The following is a 17197-nucleotide window of genomic DNA, read 5'->3' as shown; positions in this document are numbered from 1 at the left end:
TAGCATCTTTAGATTTTAAACTTATTTTTCTTGGGGCTATCGGTGGGTTTCAGATCAAGACCTCCCAGCGGTTCTCTTCTTTCCCACATTCCAAAGAACCCTGTGAAGGCTCAAGCCTTTTTCCATTGTAGTCAGGATCTAATAATCATGGGAATATTATTTCCAATTCCTTTTCCAGAATAAGGCCAGGTTTTTATTCTAATCTGTTCATAGTTCCCAAGAATAAGGGAACTTTCAGGTCAATTCTGGATTTAAAGACCCAATACTGTTTTCTAAGGGCTCCTACCTTCAAGATCGAAACCATTCAAACTGTTTTTCCCATTGTCCAACAAGACCAATTTATGTCTTCAATAGTGTAGCGGGTCTTGGTACCCCAGACTGGGTATACCCACTAAAGTCAGCTTCCTCCCACTAAACGCCAACCCATGAACCTCCACTGGATACCTTCTGCTATTAGAAAAATGGCCACTGCAAGTTGTTATAGCTACCACCAAGAACATTAGCCAAGACTTAATGCTCGAGGGTCAAAATAGGAACTGCTTTATTGCACAGAAAACACAGCTTTTATACATTTCCAACAAAGGGGGGTAGTCACCACATGATCAATAGAAACAAATATTATACAATGGGACAAACATCAGACAATGGTTAGTTAAACAAGATTCTAATCACATCCTGACTTACAAAAGGACAATGATTGACACACAATAACAGAAAGGCACTTTACACCTAGACTAGGTATGTAGACATTATAACAGCAGGAGGTTGCTATCAGCTCAAACATTCGGAGTCTTTGGCCTCTAGTTATCAAGCCGTCAACCACAAATACTCTGGAATTCTGCAGCGTATTTGTGGCGAGGCTGATTCGCCTTAGTTATCAACCCCTACTGGCAAAAGTAGAATATAGTGACGTAAGCTTCGATCCGCCGGACTCAGTCCGACACAGATCGATGCTTATGTCACTCCAGATGTTCCGAAAGCAAGTTCGGCACAATCTGACTACTTTTGGTAGTTATCAAACTACTAGCAGGTACACTCTCCACTATTCCGGGCCAGCGTACCTGGATTTCAATCCGCCGCCCTGGAGGCGGCGGATCCCATAGGAATCAATGGGAGTCTGACCATAGCAAAAGCTCATGTTCGCTGCTGCCCGATATCCCATTGATTCCTATGGGAGATGTCTGCACCTAACACCCTAACATGTACCCCGAGTCTAAACACCCCTAATCTGTCCCCCCCTATACCTGGGTGAAGATGACTCAAGGTAGGGAGATCTTCAGGGGGTTAGTGTTAGGTTTTTTTAAGGGGGGTTTGGGTGGGTTAGAGCAGTGATTTTTAACCTTTTTTACATTAAAAAATCCTGTGGCACACCACCATCCCAAAATTAAAAAAAAATCACACATTGTAGCCTAATACAACATATATATATACACATACACACAAACACACACATACTGTATGTATTGTGCTGTTATGCCATGCCTCCTACAAACTACCCCTGCACTGGGAGTAAAAAACAAGCAAAGTTTAAAAAATATGTCACACTGTTATCAGTCTGCCGTGGCACACCTGAGGATCTCTCACGGCACACTAGTGTGCCACGGCACACTGGTTGAGAAACACTGGGTTAGAGTAGGGGTATGTGGGTGGTGGGTTTTAATGTTGGGGGGGTTTACAGGCAAAAGAGCTGATTACTTTGGGGCATGCCCCGCAAAAAGCCCTTTTAAGGGCTGGTAAAAGAGCTGATTACCTTGTAATGTAGAATAGGGTAGGGACTTTTATTATTATTTTATTTTATTAGGGGGCTTAGATTAGGTGTAATTAGTTTAAAATTCTTGTAATATTTTTTTATTTTCTGTAATTTAGTGTTTGTTTGTTTTTTGTAATTTAGTTTAGTTTATTTAATTGTATTTAATTGTAGGTATTGGTAGCTAATTTATTTAATTAATTTAATGATAGTGTAGTGTTAGGTTTAATTGTAACTTAGGTTAGGATTTATTTAACAGGTAATTTTGTAATTATTTTAACTAGGTAGCTATTAAATAGTTAATAACTATTTAATAGCTATTGTACCTAGTTAAAATATATACAAAGTTACCTGTAAAATAAATATAAATCCTAAAATAGTTACAATGTAATTATTAGTTATATTGTAGCTATATTAGGGTTTATTTTATAGGTAAGTATTTAGTTTTAAATAGGATTAATTTAGTTAATAAGACTAATATTATTTAGATTTTTTTAATTAATATTTAAGTTAGGGGGTGTTAGGGTTAGTGTTAGACTTAGGTTTAGGGGTTAGTAATTTTATTATAGTGGCGGCGGTGTAGGGGGGGGCATGATAGGGGTTAATAAATTTATTATAGGTGGCGGCGGTATAGGGGGGCTGGATAGGGGTAAATAGGTATTATGTAGGTGGTGGCGGGGACCGGGAGTGGCGGTTTAGGGGTTAACATATTTATTATAGTTGCGGCGGGGTCCGGGAGCGGTGGTTTAAGGGTTAATATATTTATGATAGTTGCGGCGGGGTCTAGGAGTGGCGGTTTAGGGGTTAATATATTTATTATAGTTGCGGTGGGGTCTAAGAGTGGCGGTTTAGGGGTTAATATATTTATTATAGTTGCGGCGGGGTCCGGGGGTTTAGGGGTTAGTAAGTTTATTTAGTTGCGGCGGGGTCCTGGAGCGGTGGTTTAGGGGTTAATAACTTTATTTAGTTGCAGGGGGCTCCGGGGGCGCCGGTATAGGGGGTAGAACAGTATAGTATAGTGTGAGTGCTTAGTGACAGGGGTATCAATAAAGCTGTAAAAAAGCCGAAGAGCAGCGAGATTGATGATTGATAACTATCACAGTGCGCGGCTTTTTGACAGATTTATTGATAACTTTGGCGAGCGTATTCAGGTCCGCGGCGGCGATGTGAGGCGAGCTTAGGCGAGCGTATTGGGCCGGCGAAGGCAGGTACGTACGGAGCTTCATAACTAGAGGCCTTTGAGTCTAAAGGGGGGTGGGGTTGCAGCAGACAATGCTGGATTGGGCTGTCACCTTATACTCCAACAAAACACAGGAATCTTCAGAACCCTTCAGTTCTCAGAGTCTTTGGGAATTCATGGAAACGGGGTAAACCTGAATCCAGGGTAAAAGTACTCTAAATGTACCCTGGACACCCGCCTCTAAAATCATAGAATCCCCTCAAGTTCCAGGGTCCATAGTCGGTGGGGAGGAGGCTGTCCTGCATTCCTCTCCAAGTACAAAAGTAACGGAAGCTTCTGTTACAAATAGATTTGAACCTTTTATGTGCAATTAAAAATAGTCCATCACACCTGTAAACCAGTATATGCTGCAAGGGAGATTGCAATCCCCTAAACCATAAAATTCCACAGAAGGCCGCATCACAGTCACATAATAAGGGACAGTAAAGTAAAAAAAAAATCTTTCATTATTTAAATAGGGCATGTAATTTTAAACAACTTTCAAATTTTCTTTTATTACCAATTTTGCTTTGTTCTCTTGATATTCTTAGTTGAAAGCTAAATCTAGGAGGTTCATGTGCTAATTTCTTAGACCTTGAAGACTGCCTCTAATCTGAAAGCATTTTGACAGTTTTTTCACCACTAGAGGGAGTTAGTTTATGTGTTTCACATGGATAACATTGAGCTCAGGCACGTGAAGCTCCTAGGAGTCAGCACTGATTGGATAAAAATGCAAGTCTGTCAAAAGAACTGAAATAAGGGGGCATTTTGCAGAGGCATATATACAAGTTAATCACAGAGTTAAAACGTATATTATTATAACTGTGTTGGTTATGAAAAATTGGGGAATGGATAATAAAGGGGTTATCTACCTTTTTAAACAACAAAATTTCTGGCGTTTACTGTCCCTTTAATCATGTGAATACCTTATTGTACCTGATGAAGTGCTTGTAAAGCAGGAAACTCGTTGGAGTACAGCTCCTGTCTGACAAGAGCTATGGTTGTTTTCTCTGTTATTAAGAGGATGGAGCAGAATTGAGGTGCTCCAGATTCTTCGTTGAGACATGCAGTTTAGCCACTCAGTGCAGACTCCTAAATAACTCCACGGGAGTGAGCACAATGTTAATCTATATGACACACATTAATTAGTACTGTCTAACTATGAAATGCTTTCAAAATGCTCTGAGCTAAGTGCCAGTTTTCAACGGTTTAGAAATCAGTTTGACCCTACCTAGGTTTATCTTTTCAAAAATACCACTAAGGGAACAAAGCAAATTTAATGATAAATATCAATAGGGAAGTTGCTTAAAATTGCATGCCCTATCTAGATCATGAAAGTTTAATATTGACTTGACTGTCCCTTTTCTCTGTCGTTTAAATACATTTTTACAGTGTTTTCACTGAGCACGCTTTCCTGACAGCGCACTCCCAGGAGCAGCAGTGTGTTATTTAGTGTGCTCCTGTGTTGATTGCCCTGATCTCGATACAGCCCACTATAACAAAACTCTTTCCTCAGCACTAGACACACTTGCCCCTCCCAAACTGCGCAAAACATCACGCCATCCGTTACAGCCCTGACACTCTCCACAAACACGCTGTTTGCAAAAATGCTCCCGTACTGCTGAGCGTGCCTGGAGAAAAACTCTGAATCTGACTTCATCCACTATAAGTTTATTCTTTGTTCATACACTTGTGCCCTTCATTTAGTCAAGCAAACCTACTTCTCTTCTCTCATATCTACTCTTTCCTCAAACGCTAAACGACTCTTCTCCACCGTTAACTCTCTTCTCTACACACCTGCTCCACCCCCCCCCCCTATCTGTCTTTAGTGCTCAAGACCTTGCAAACTACTTTTTAAACAAAACACATAGTATTCAAAACAACATCCCAAAACCAACCTGCAGTATTCCAACAACAGGCCCAGTTACTCCCTCTGCCACCCTCTGCATTTTCATTCCAGCCACTGAGAAGTCTCTTCGTTACTATCTTCCTCACGCCTCACTACCTGTCCACTCGACCCTATCCCTTCTCATCTAATACCCTCCCTGTCTTCCATCCTCACTCCTGCTCTCACTCACATCTTTAACCTATCACTCTCTACTGGTTCATTCTCATCTTCCTTCAAACATGCTAAAGTCACTCCCATACACAAAAAACCCACCCTTGACCCTAATTCTCCTGAAAGCTACCGCCCCGTATCACTGCTTCCACTAACATCAAAACTTGAAAAACTAGTTTACAATCGCCTAACCCACTTCCTGTCCATCAACTCCTTGCTTGACCCACTGCAATCCGGATTCCGCCCCAAACACTCAACTGAGACTGCCCTTACCAAGGTTACTAATGATCTTCTTTCTGCTAAAAGTAATGGCCTCTACTCCAGAAACGTTACGTTTTATGGGCTGAATATTACATTTTCACCTCATTACTGAAGTGTGGAGTTAAGCTTTCTTTCTCCAACATAGGTGTGTCCGGTCCACGGCGTCATCCTTACTTGTGGGATATTCTCTTCCCCAACAGGAAATGGCAAAGAGCCCAGCAAAGCTGGTCACATGATCCCTCCTAGGCTCCGCCTACCCCAGTCATTCTCTTTGCCGTTGTACAGGCAACATCTCCACGGAGATGGCTTAGAGTTTTTTAGTGTTTAACTGTAGTTTTTATTATTCAATCAAGAGTTTGTTATTTTGAAATAGTGCTGGTATGTACTATTTACTCAGAAACAGAAAAGAGATGAAGATTTCTGTTTGTATGAGGAAAATGATTTTAGCAACCGTCACTAAAATCCATGGCTGTTCCACACAGGACTGTTGAGAGCAATTAACTTCAGTTGGGGGAACAGTGTGCAGTCTCTTGCTGCTTGAGGTATGACACATTCTAACAAGACGATGTAATGCTGGAAGCTGTCATTTTCCCTATGGGATCCGGTAAGCCATGTTTATTACGATCGTAAATAAGGGCTTCACAAGGGCTTATTAAAACTGTAGACTTTTTTTGGGCTAAATCGATTCATTATTAACACATATTTAGCCTTGAGGAATCATTTTATCTGGGTATTTTGATATAATAATATCGGCAGGCACTGGTTTAGACACCTTATTCTTTAGGGGCTTTCCCAAAGCATAAGCAGAGCCTCATTTTCGCGCCGGTGTTGCGCACTTGTTTTTGAGAGGCATGGCATGCAGTCGCATGTGAGAGGAGCTCTGATACTTAGAAAAGACTTTCTGAAGGCGTCATTTGGTATCGTATTCCCCTTTGGGCTTGGTTGGGTCTCAGCAAAGCAGATACCAGGGACTGTAAAGGGGTTAAAGTTCAAAACGGCTCCGGTTCCGTTATTTTAAGGGTTAAAGCTTCCAAATTTGGTGTGCAATACTTTTAAGGCTTTAAGACACTGTGGTGAAAATTTGGTGAATTTTGAACAATTCCTTCATGTTTTTCGCAATTGCAGTAATAAAGTGTGTTCAGTTTAAAATTTAAAGTGACAGTAACGGTTTTATTTTAAAACGTTTTTTGTACTTTGTTATCACGTTTATGCCTGTTTAACATGTCTGAACTACCAGATAGACTGTGTTCTGAATGTGGGGAAGCCAGAATTCCTATTCATTTAAATAAATGTGATTTATGTGATAATGACAATGATGCCCAAGATGATTCCTCAAGTGAGGGGAGTAAGCATGGTACTGCATCATTCCCTCCTTCGTCTACACGAGTCTTGCCCACTCAGGAGGCCCCTAGTACATCTAGCGCGCCAATACTCCTTACTATGCAACAATTAACGGCTGTAATGGATAATTCTGTCAAAAACATTTTAGCCAAAATGAACACTTATCAGCGTAAGCGCGGCTGCTCTGTTTTAGATACTGAAGAGCATGACGACGCTGATAATAATATTTCTGAAGGGCCCCTAACCCAGTCTGATGGGGCCAGGGAGGTTTTGTCTGAGGGAGAAATTACTGATTCAGGGAACATTTCTCAACAGGCTGAACCTGATGTGATTGCATTTAAATTTAAGTTGGAACATCTCCGCATTCTGCTTAAGGAGGTATTATCCACTCTGGATGATTGTGACAAGTTGGTCATCCCAGAGAAACTTTGTAAAATGGACAAGTTCCTAGAGGTGCCGGGGCTCCCAGAAGCTTTTCCTATACCCAAGCGGGTGGCGGACATTGTTAATAAAGAATGGGAAAGGCCCGGTATTCCTTTCGTCCCTCCCCCCATATTTAAAAAATTGTTTCCTATGGTCGACCCCAGAAAGGACTTATGGCAGACAGTCCCCAAGGTCGAGGGAGCGGTTTCCACTTTAAACAAACGCACCACTATACCCATAGAGGATAGTTGTGCTTTCAAAGATCCTATGGATAAAAAATTAGAAGGTTTGCTTAAAAAAATGTTTGTTCAGCAAGGTTACCTTCTACAACCAATTTCATGCATTGTCCCTGTCGCTACAGCCGCATGTTTCTGGTTCGATGATCTGATAAGAGCGGTCGATAGTGATTCTCCTCCTTTGGAGGAGATTATGGACAGAATCAATGCTCTCAAATTGGCTAATTCTTTCACCCTAGACGCCACTTTGCAATTGGCTAGGTTAGCGGCTAAGAATTCTGGGTTTGCTATTGTGGCGCGCAGAGCGCTTTGGTTGAAATCTTGATCGGCTGATGCGTCTTCCAAGAACAAGCTACTTAACATTCCTTTCAAGAGGAAAACGCTGTTTGGCCCTGACTTGAAAGAGATTATCTCTGATATCACTGGGGGTAAGGGCCACGCCCTTCCTCAGGATCGGCCTTTCAAGGCAAAAAATAAACCTAATTTTCGTCCCTTTCGTAGAAACGGACCAGCCCAAGGTGCTACGTCCTCTAAGCAAGAGGGTAATACTTCTCAAGCCAAGCCAGCTTGGAGACCAATGCAAGGCTGGAACAAGGGAAAGCAGGCCAAGAAACCTGCCACTGCTACCAAGACAGCATGAAATGTTGGCCACCGATCCGGGACCGGATCTGGTGGGGGGCAGACTCTCTCTCTTCGCTCAGGCTTGGGCAAGAGATGTTCTGGATCCTTGGGCGCTAGAAATAGTCTCCCAAGGTTATCTTCTGGAATTCAAGGGACTTCCCCCAAGGGGGAGGTTCCACAGGTCTCAGTTGTCTTCAGACCACATAAAAAGACAGGCATTCTTACATTGTGTAGAAGACCTGTTAAAAATGGGAGTGATTCATCCTGTTCCATTAAGAGAACAAGGGATGGGGTTCTACTCCAATCTGTTCATAGTTCCCAAAAAAGAGGGAACGTTCAGACCAATCTTAGATCTCAAGATCTTAAACAAGTTTCTCAAGGTTCCATCGTTCAAGATGGAAACCATTCGAACTATTCTTCCTTCCATCCAGGAAGGTCAATTCATGACCACGGTGGATTTAAAGGATGCGTATCTACATATTCCTATCCACAAGGAACATCATCGGTTCCTAAGGTTCGCATTCCTGGACAAACATTACCAGTTCGTGGCGCTTCCTTTCGGATTAGCCACTGCTCCAAGGATTTTCACAAAGGTACTAGGGTCCCTTCTAGCTGTGCTAAGACCAAGGGGCATTGCTGTAGTACCTTACTTGGACGACATTCTGATTCAAGCGTCGTCCCTTCCTCAAGCAAAGGCTCACACGGACATTGTCCTGGCCTTTCTCAGATCTCACGGATGGAAAGTGAACGTGGAAAAGAGTTCTCTATCCCCGTCAACAAGGGTTCCCTTCTTGGGAACAATAATAGACTCCTTAGAAATGAGGATTTTTCTGACAGAGGCCAGAAAAACAAAGCTTCTAGACTCTTGTCGGATACTTCATTCCGTTCCTCTTCCTTCCATAGCTCAGTGCATGGAAGTGATCGGGTTGATGGTAGCGGCAATGGACATAGTTCCTTTTGCGCGCATTCATCTAAGACCATTACAACTGTGCATGCTCAGTCAGTGGAATGGGGACTATACAGACTTGTCTCCGAAGATACAAGTAAATCAGAGGACCAGAGACTCACTCCGTTGGTGGCTGTCCCTGGACAACCTGTCACAAGGGATGACATTCCGCAGACCAGAGTGGGTCATTGTCACGACCGACGCCAGTCTGATGGGCTGGGGCGCGGTCTGGGGATCCCTGAAAGCTCAGGGTCTTTGGTCTCGGGAAGAATCTCTTCTACCGATAAATATTCTGGAACTGAGAGCGATATTCAATGCTCTCAAGGCTTGGCCTCAGCTAGCGAGGGCCAAGTTCATACGGTTTCAATCAGACAACATGACAACTGTTGCGTACATCAACCATCAGGGGGGAACAAGGAGTTCCCTAGCGATGGAAGAAGTGACCAAAATCATTCTATGGGCGGAGTCTCACTCCTGCCACCTGTCTGCTATCCACATCCCAGGAGTGGAAAATTGGGAAGCGGATTTTCTGAGTCGTCAGACATTGCATCCGGGGGAGTGGGAACTCCATCCGGAAATCTTTGCCCAAGTCACTCAGCTGTGGGGCATTCCAGACATGGATCTGATGGCCTCTCGTCAGAACTTCAAAGTTCCTTGCTACGGGTCCAGATCCAGGGATCCCAAGGCGGCTCTAGTGGATGCACTAGTAGCACCTTGGACCTTCAAACTAGCTTATGTGTTCCCGCCGTTTCCTCTCATCCCCAGGCTGGTAGCCAGGATCAATCAGGAGAGGGCGTCGGTGATCTTGATAGCTCCTGCGTGGCCACACAGGACTTGGTATGCAGATCTGGTGAATATGTCATCGGCTCCACCTTGGAAGCTACCTTTGAGACGAGACCTTCTTGTTCAGGGTCCGTTCGAACATCCGAATCTGGTTTCACTCCAGCTGACTGCTTGGAGATTGAACGCTTGATTTTATCGAAGCGAGGGTTCTCAGATTCTGTTATTGATACTCTTGTTCAGGCCAGAAAGCCTGTAACTAGAAAGATTTACCACAAAATTTGGAAAAAATATATCTGTTGGTGTGAATCTAAAGGATTCTCTTGGGACAAGGTTAAGATTCCTAGGATTCTATCCTTCCTTCAAGAAGGATTGGAAAAAGGATTATCTGCAAGTTCCCTGAAGGGACAGATTTCTGCCTTGTCGGTGTTACTTCACAAAAAACTGGCTGCTGTGCCAGATGTTCAAGCCTTTGTTCAGGCTCTGGTTAGAATTAAGCCTGTTTACAAACCTTTGACTCCTCCTTGGAGTCTCAATTTAGTTCTTTCAGTTCTTCAGGGGGTTCCGTTTGAACCCTTGCATTCCGTTGATATTTTTGGGAGAAAGGTTTTGCAAGCCGTGGTGCCTTCCATTTAGGTGACCTGATTTGCTCCCTCCCTTCATCCGTGTCCTAAAGCTTTGGTATTGGTTCCCACAAGTAAGGATGACGCCGTGGACCGGACACACCTATGTTGGAGAAAACAGAATTTATGTTTACCTGATAAATTACTTTCTCCAACGGTGTGTCCGGTCCACGGCCCGCCCTGGTTTTTTTAATCAGGTCTGATAATTTATTTTCTTTAACTACAGTCACCACGGTACCATATGGTTTCTCCTATGCAAATATTCCTCCTTAACGTCGGTCGAATGACTGGGGTAGGCGGAGCCTAGGAGGGATCATGTGACCAGCTTTGCTGGGCTCTTTGCCATTTCCTGTTGGGGAAGAGAATATCCCACAAGTAAGGATGACGCCGTGGACCGGACACACCGTTGGAGAAAGTAATTTATCAGGTAAACATAAATTCTGTTTTTTTGTGATTAAAAAGCAGGTACTGAGATACAACACTTCAGTCTAGATAGCAGGTGCTGTTAGAAGAGCAATTGTGAAAAGTTTCAATATGGTTAATTTCTTTTCAAGCAAAATTCCAGAAATTCACATGCAAAGATGACAAATACTAATTGGTACTAAAATGCAATTAGATACAATAAGCTTTTTAGATGCAAATGTATTTAATTATTACTGTACTTTTCTAATTACCACTCGCCTTCCTACTGATTATGGACATTTAATTTTTATGCTATTGGATTAAAAACATGTATTTTTTTATTTATTAGGGTCAGCAGTTCCCTGGTCTTCTTTCTGATAGCAGTTTATCTGGACAAAATGGTACAGGTTCTCAGCAGGTCATTCTAGTGAGTCATGCAGACCAATCCTCCTCCAACAGCAATGAGCTCAGTTACCAGGTAATATAATATTTTGTGCAGAATCTTTTTATGCTGTTTAGATTTTCTAAGTCATACATGTTTTATATTCTTTGCTGCATTTGGAAATTCAAGATAATTATGTTTTTCTAACACTTTTCTGCAATTTCAGTCCATCAGAAATTATAGTTAATTATAGTCAAAGTTCCTGCATGAACACCCCTTCAAATGGGCTTGGCACCCACCGCTGGGAGGTTGATTTCAGCAGCTGTTGTAACACTTCTATATTTTGTATAGTAACACTTTTCCAATGATATTCCAATGTATATTTTTATAGTAGCTTGTTTCATATTTTTCCCTTTTCTTATTCATCATTATTGACTCCTTGAAAACCATGTTCTGTCTTTTCCATCAGTGTTTATTGCTTTTTTTGGTGTTTTTGTGCAGGCTCAGTTGTTTCTAGGTTAAATACAAATAAGCCTCAAATCATATTTAAACTATGAAACTTTGCTGGACTAAATTATTATTATAACAGTTAAAGGGATATAAAAAAGCCTGGTTCATTGTATTAAACAAAGCACTAAACAAAGGGTTTATACTCAATATAAATCATTGCAATATGTATTATTCATCATTTTAAAATATTTTTTACCTTTTATCTCTTTAAAGTGATGGTAAATCCGAGTGTTTAAAAAATCCTAGGATTTACCATTACTAAAAATAAACTGTAGTTTCAGTTATCACTTATTAAAAAAAAGGCAGCTAAACTCACCCTGTCTGTGCCACGGCAGCTCGCTAAAGATAGAGACTCCGGCCACCCACTGCACAGTGCTCTTCTTTCACCTCTAAACCAAATAGCCTTGCATGTCATCTGACAGTGTTCTGTATGCTAGCACAGCAATTGGTTTACAGATGGAAATGTCACCTCATTGGTAAAGAGCGCTGTGCCGTGGGCGCCAGGAGGCTCTGACTTTAGCGAGCTGCCATGGCACAGACAGGGTGAGTTTAACACCCTTTTTTTAATAAGTGATAACTGAAACTACAGTTACTTTTACATTTAAACTGTATGTGTGCAGTGTCAATTACTTCCTGTAACAGCCCTACAAGGGGGCTGGAGTCTCTATATATTCAGTGAATGCTAGAGAGACAGGAAGTTAGTTTCTTGACCATGCTCAGAAGAAGCAGAATGCAACTTAAGTTCTCAGCATGCCTGGTCCTTTATTTATCTGCAGGCTAGCAGTGGCTACAATGAGAAAAGTGCTCACATTGCAAGAAAACAAGTTAAGTTGTTTTCTGGTGTTTTTTTACACAACCTGTTTCTTTTATGTGTACTTTGATTTAACATATATTTTTTACTGTAGCACTGTTTCATATCCCTTTTATTTAAATTAGTGCTTGGTCATTTAAAAATGTTAGCTATAAAATTACTTGAGATTATATGAAAATGTTAATTGCACACACATTAGACAGAAATTGTCAAAACTGAATCAATTACCTTTATATATAAATGTGTGTATATATATATATATATATATATTGAATCTATGAACGTTTGGGAGAACCCCAACAAAACCTTGAAATCATAAAATTATATTTGTTTTGGAGTGTAATGGCTAAGAAAAGGCATGGCAGCTTGCATGCAATGTTGTAACACAGGATTTTCAAATTACTGCAGTGGGAGCAATGCGTTTGTGCTTTTCCAGCAATGGTGTCAATAAATGCTCTCTAAAATGAGTATTCCAGAACAAAGCACAATCCCACCCATGTTATATTTAAAGCAAAGTAACTAGGTAGCTGCCTAAGGACATTTCACTTTCTTGGGCACCTGCTTAGTCAGTCGCATAATACAATTATGTATTAACTTTTCTTATCTCCCATTTTCTACACTGAGTGGGGTTATAGGTTCTTCTGATCTACTTGAGTATCCTGTGCACTGAGATACAGGGACAGATTTATATAAAATATAGTACTAGATTCAGTTGTGTGTATATGTCAGATTTAGTTCTGCTTTTCCTGGAAAGCAGAAAAGAACAAAAAGTTTTGAACCTCAACTGCAGGATTAAATTTAAATATTATGTGTGGATAGGCAAATATCAGATACAGTATATAACTAGGTCGCATCTGGTGTTAAACTGTATCAAGATATCTGTCTGGCATATGATATAGGTTAAGATTGAACAAGCATCTGAGCAACAAAAGTGTATAACTCTGCTCAGTGTTATTCAAATTACCAATGAGGAAAAAACAGTTGCAGGAAGGAAATGTGTACGTTTTACAACTAAAGCAATTGTATGAATAAAGTTCTTATTAAAAATTAAGCTTGATTGTTTGATTCCTAAGAGGTTAAATATCTAGTTTGATTATTAACAACTTTTAAGCACAAGAAAGTGGTTAAGAGACTTAGGCCTAGATTTGGAGTTCGGCGGTAAAAGGGCTGTTAACGCTCCGCGGGCTTTTTTCTGGCCGCACCATAAAATTAACTCTGGTATCGAGAGTTCAAACAAATGCTGCGTTAGGCTCCAAAAAAGGAGCGTAGAGCATTTTTACCGCAAAAGCAACTCTCGATACCAGAGTTGCTTACGGACGCGGCCGGCCTCAAAAACGTGCTCGTGCACGATTCCCCCATAGGAAACAATGGGGCTGTTTGAGCTGAAAAAAAACCTAACACCTGCAAAAAAGCAGCGTTCAGCTCCTAACGCAGCCCCATTCTTTGCTATGGGGAAACACTTCCTACGTCTGCACCTAACACTCTAACATGTACCCCGAGTCTAAACACCCCTAGCCTTACACTTATTAACCCCTAATCTGCCGCCTCCGCTATCGCTAACCCCTGCATATTATTATTAACCCCTAATCTGCCGCTCCGTAAACCGCCGCCACCTACGTTATCCCTATGTACCCCTAATCTGCTGCCCCTAACACCGCCGACCCCTATATTATATTTATTAACCCCTAACCTGCCCCCCACAACGTCGCCGACACCTGCCTACACTTATTAAACCCTAATCTGCCGAGCGGACCTGAGCGCTACTATAATAAAGTTATTAACCCCTAATCCGCCTCACTAACCCTATCATAAATAGTATTAACCCCTAATCTGCCCTCCCTAACATCGCCGACACCTAACTTCAATTATTAACCCCTAATCTTCCGATCGGAGCTCACCGCTATTCTAATAAATGGATTAACCCCTAAAGCTAAGTCTAACCCTAACACTAACACCCCCCTAAGTTAAATATAATATTTATCTAACGAAATAAATTAACTCTTATTAAATAACTTATTCCTATTTAAAGCTAAATACTTACCTGTAAAATAAATCCTAATATAGCTACAATATAAATTATAATTATATTATAGCTATTTTAGGATTAATATTTATTTTACAGGCAACTTTGTAATTATTTTAACCAGGTACAATAGCTATTAAATAGTTAAGAACTATTTAATAGTTACCTAGTTAAAATAATAACAAATTTACCTGTAAAATAAATCCTAACCTAAGTTATAATTAAACCTAACACTACCCTATCAATAAAATAATTAAATAAACTACCTACAATTACCTACAATTAACCTAACACTACACTATCAATAAATTAATTAAACACAATTCCTACAAATAAATACAATTAAATAAACTAGCTAAAGTACAAAAAATAAAAAAGAACTAAGTTACAGAAAATAAAAAAATATTTACAAACATAAGAAAAATATTACAACAATTTTAAACTAATTACACCTACTCTAAGCCCCCTAATAAAATAACAAAGCCCCCCAAAATAAAAAATTCCCTACCCTATTCTAAATTAAAAAAGTTACAAGCTCTTTTACCTTACCAGCCCTGAACAGGGCCCTTTGCGGGGCATGCCCCAAGAATTTCAGCTCTTTTGCCTGTAAAAAAAAACATACAATACCCCCCCCCCAACATTACAACCCACCACCCACATACCCCTAATCTAACCCAAACCCCCCTTAAATAAACCTAACACTAAGCCCCTGAAGATCTTCCTACCTTGTCTTCACCATCCAGGTATCACCGATCCGTCCTGGCTCCAAGATCTTCATCCAACCCAAGCGGGGGTTGGCGATCCATAATCCGGTCCAGAAGAGGCTCCAAAGTCTTCCTCCTATCCGGCAAGAAGAGGACATCCGGACCGGCAAACATCTTCTCCAAGCGGCATCTTCGATCTTCTTCCATCCGGAGCGAAGCGGCAGGATCCTGAAGACCTCCAGCGCGGAACATCCATCCGGACCGACGACTGAACGACGAATGACTGTTCCTTTAAGGGACGTCATCCAAGATGGCGTCCCTCGAATTCCGATTGGCTGATAGGATTCTATCAGCCAATCGGAATTAAGGTAGGAATTTTCTGATTGGCTGATGGAATCAGCCAATCAGAATCTAGTTCAATCCGATTGGCCGATCCAATCAGCCAATCAGATTGAGCTCGCATTCTATTGGCTGTTCCGATCAGCCAATAGAATGCGAGCTCAATCTGATTGGCTGATTGGATCGGCCAATTGGATTGAACTAGATTCTGATTGGCTGATTCCATCAGCCAATCAGAAAATTCCTACCTTAATTCCGATTGGCTGATAGAATCCTATCAGCCAATCGGAATTCGAGGGACGCCATCTTGGATGACGTCCCTTAAAGGAACAGTCATTCGTCGTTCAGTCGTCGGTCCGGATGGATGTTCCGCGCTGGAGGTCTTCAGGATCCTGCCGCTTCGCTCCGGATGGAAGAAGATCGAAGATGCCGCTTGGAGAAGATGTTTGCCGGTCCGGATGTCCTCTTCTTGCCGGATAGGAGGAAGACTTTGGAGCCTCTTCTGGACCGGATTATGGATCGCCAACCCCCGCTTGGGTTGGATGAAGATCTTGGAGCCAGGACGGATCGGTGATACCTGGATGGTGAAGACAAGGTAGGAAGATCTTCAGGGGCTTAGTGTTAGGTTTATTTAAGGGGGGTTTGGGTTAGATTAGGGGTATGTGGGTGGTGGGTTGTAATGTTGGGGGGGGGGTATTGTATGTTTTTTTTTACAGGCAAAAGAGCTGAAATTCTTGGGGCATGCCCCGCAAAGGGCCCTGTTCAGGGCTGGTAAGGTAAAAGAGCTTGTAACTTTTTTAATTTAGAATAGGGTAGGGAATTTTTTATTTTGGGGGGCTTTGTTATTTTATTAGGGGGCTTAGAGTAGGTGTAATTAGTTTAAAATTGTTGTAATATTTTTCTTATGTTTGTAAATATTTTTTTATTTTCTGTAACTTAGTTCTTTTTTATTTTTTGTACTTTAGCTAGTTTATTTAATTGTATTTATTTGTAGGAATTGTGTTTAATTAATTTATTGATAGTGTAGTGTTAGGTTAATTGTAGGTAATTGTAGGTAGTTTATTTAATTATTTTATTGATAGGGTAGTGTTAGGTTTAATTATAACTTAGGTTAGGATTTATTTTACAGGTAAATTTGTTATTATTTTAACTAGGTAACTATTAAATAGTTCTTAACTATTTAATAGCTATTGTACCTGGTTAAAATAATTACAAAGTTGCCTGTAAAATAAATATTAATCCTAAAATAGCTATAATATAATTATAATTTATATTGTAGCTATATTAGGATTTATTTTACAGGTAAGTATTTAGCTTTAAATAGGAATAAGTTATTTAATAAGAGTTAATTTATTTCGTTAGATAAATATTATATTTAACTTAGGGGGGTGTTAGTGTTAGGGTTAGATTTAGCTTTAGGGGTTAATACATTTATTAGAATAGCGGTGAGCTCCGGTCGGCAGATTAGGGGTTAATAATTGAAGTTAGGTGTCGGCGATGTTAGGGAGGGCAGATTAGGGGTTAATACTATTTATGATAGGGTTAGTGAGGCGGATTAGGGGTTAATACATTTATTATAGTAGCGCTCAGGTCCGCTCGGCAGATTAGGGGTTAATAAGTGTAGGCAGGTGTCGGCGACGTTGAGGGGGGCAGATTAGGGGTTAATAAATATAATATAGGGGTCGGCGATGTTAGGGCAGCAGATTAGGGGTACATAGGGATAACGTAGGTGGCGGCGATTTGCGGTCGGAAGATTAGGGGTTAATTATT

At 40.9% G+C, this 17197-nt stretch overlaps 1 protein-coding gene across 2 annotated transcripts in view; it reads left to right on the top strand.

The window, feature by feature from the left end:
• Nucleotides 1-17197, top strand: part of ZNF236 (zinc finger protein 236) — a 680094-nt gene that overhangs the window by 601995 nt on the left and 60902 nt on the right. For both annotated transcript variants that reach the window (XM_053714849.1, XM_053714848.1), the window contains exon 29: nucleotides 11008-11136. In XM_053714849.1, the coding sequence (XP_053570824.1) occupies nucleotides 11008-11136 (129 nt within the window). The remainder of the gene's footprint in view (nucleotides 1-11007; nucleotides 11137-17197) is intronic.

Source organism: Bombina bombina, chromosome 5 (assembly GCF_027579735.1).
Source record: "Bombina bombina isolate aBomBom1 chromosome 5, aBomBom1.pri, whole genome shotgun sequence".
Lineage (NCBI taxonomy): Eukaryota > Metazoa > Chordata > Amphibia > Anura > Bombinatoridae > Bombina > Bombina bombina.
This window is presented reverse-complemented; position numbering and strand designations above follow the sequence as displayed.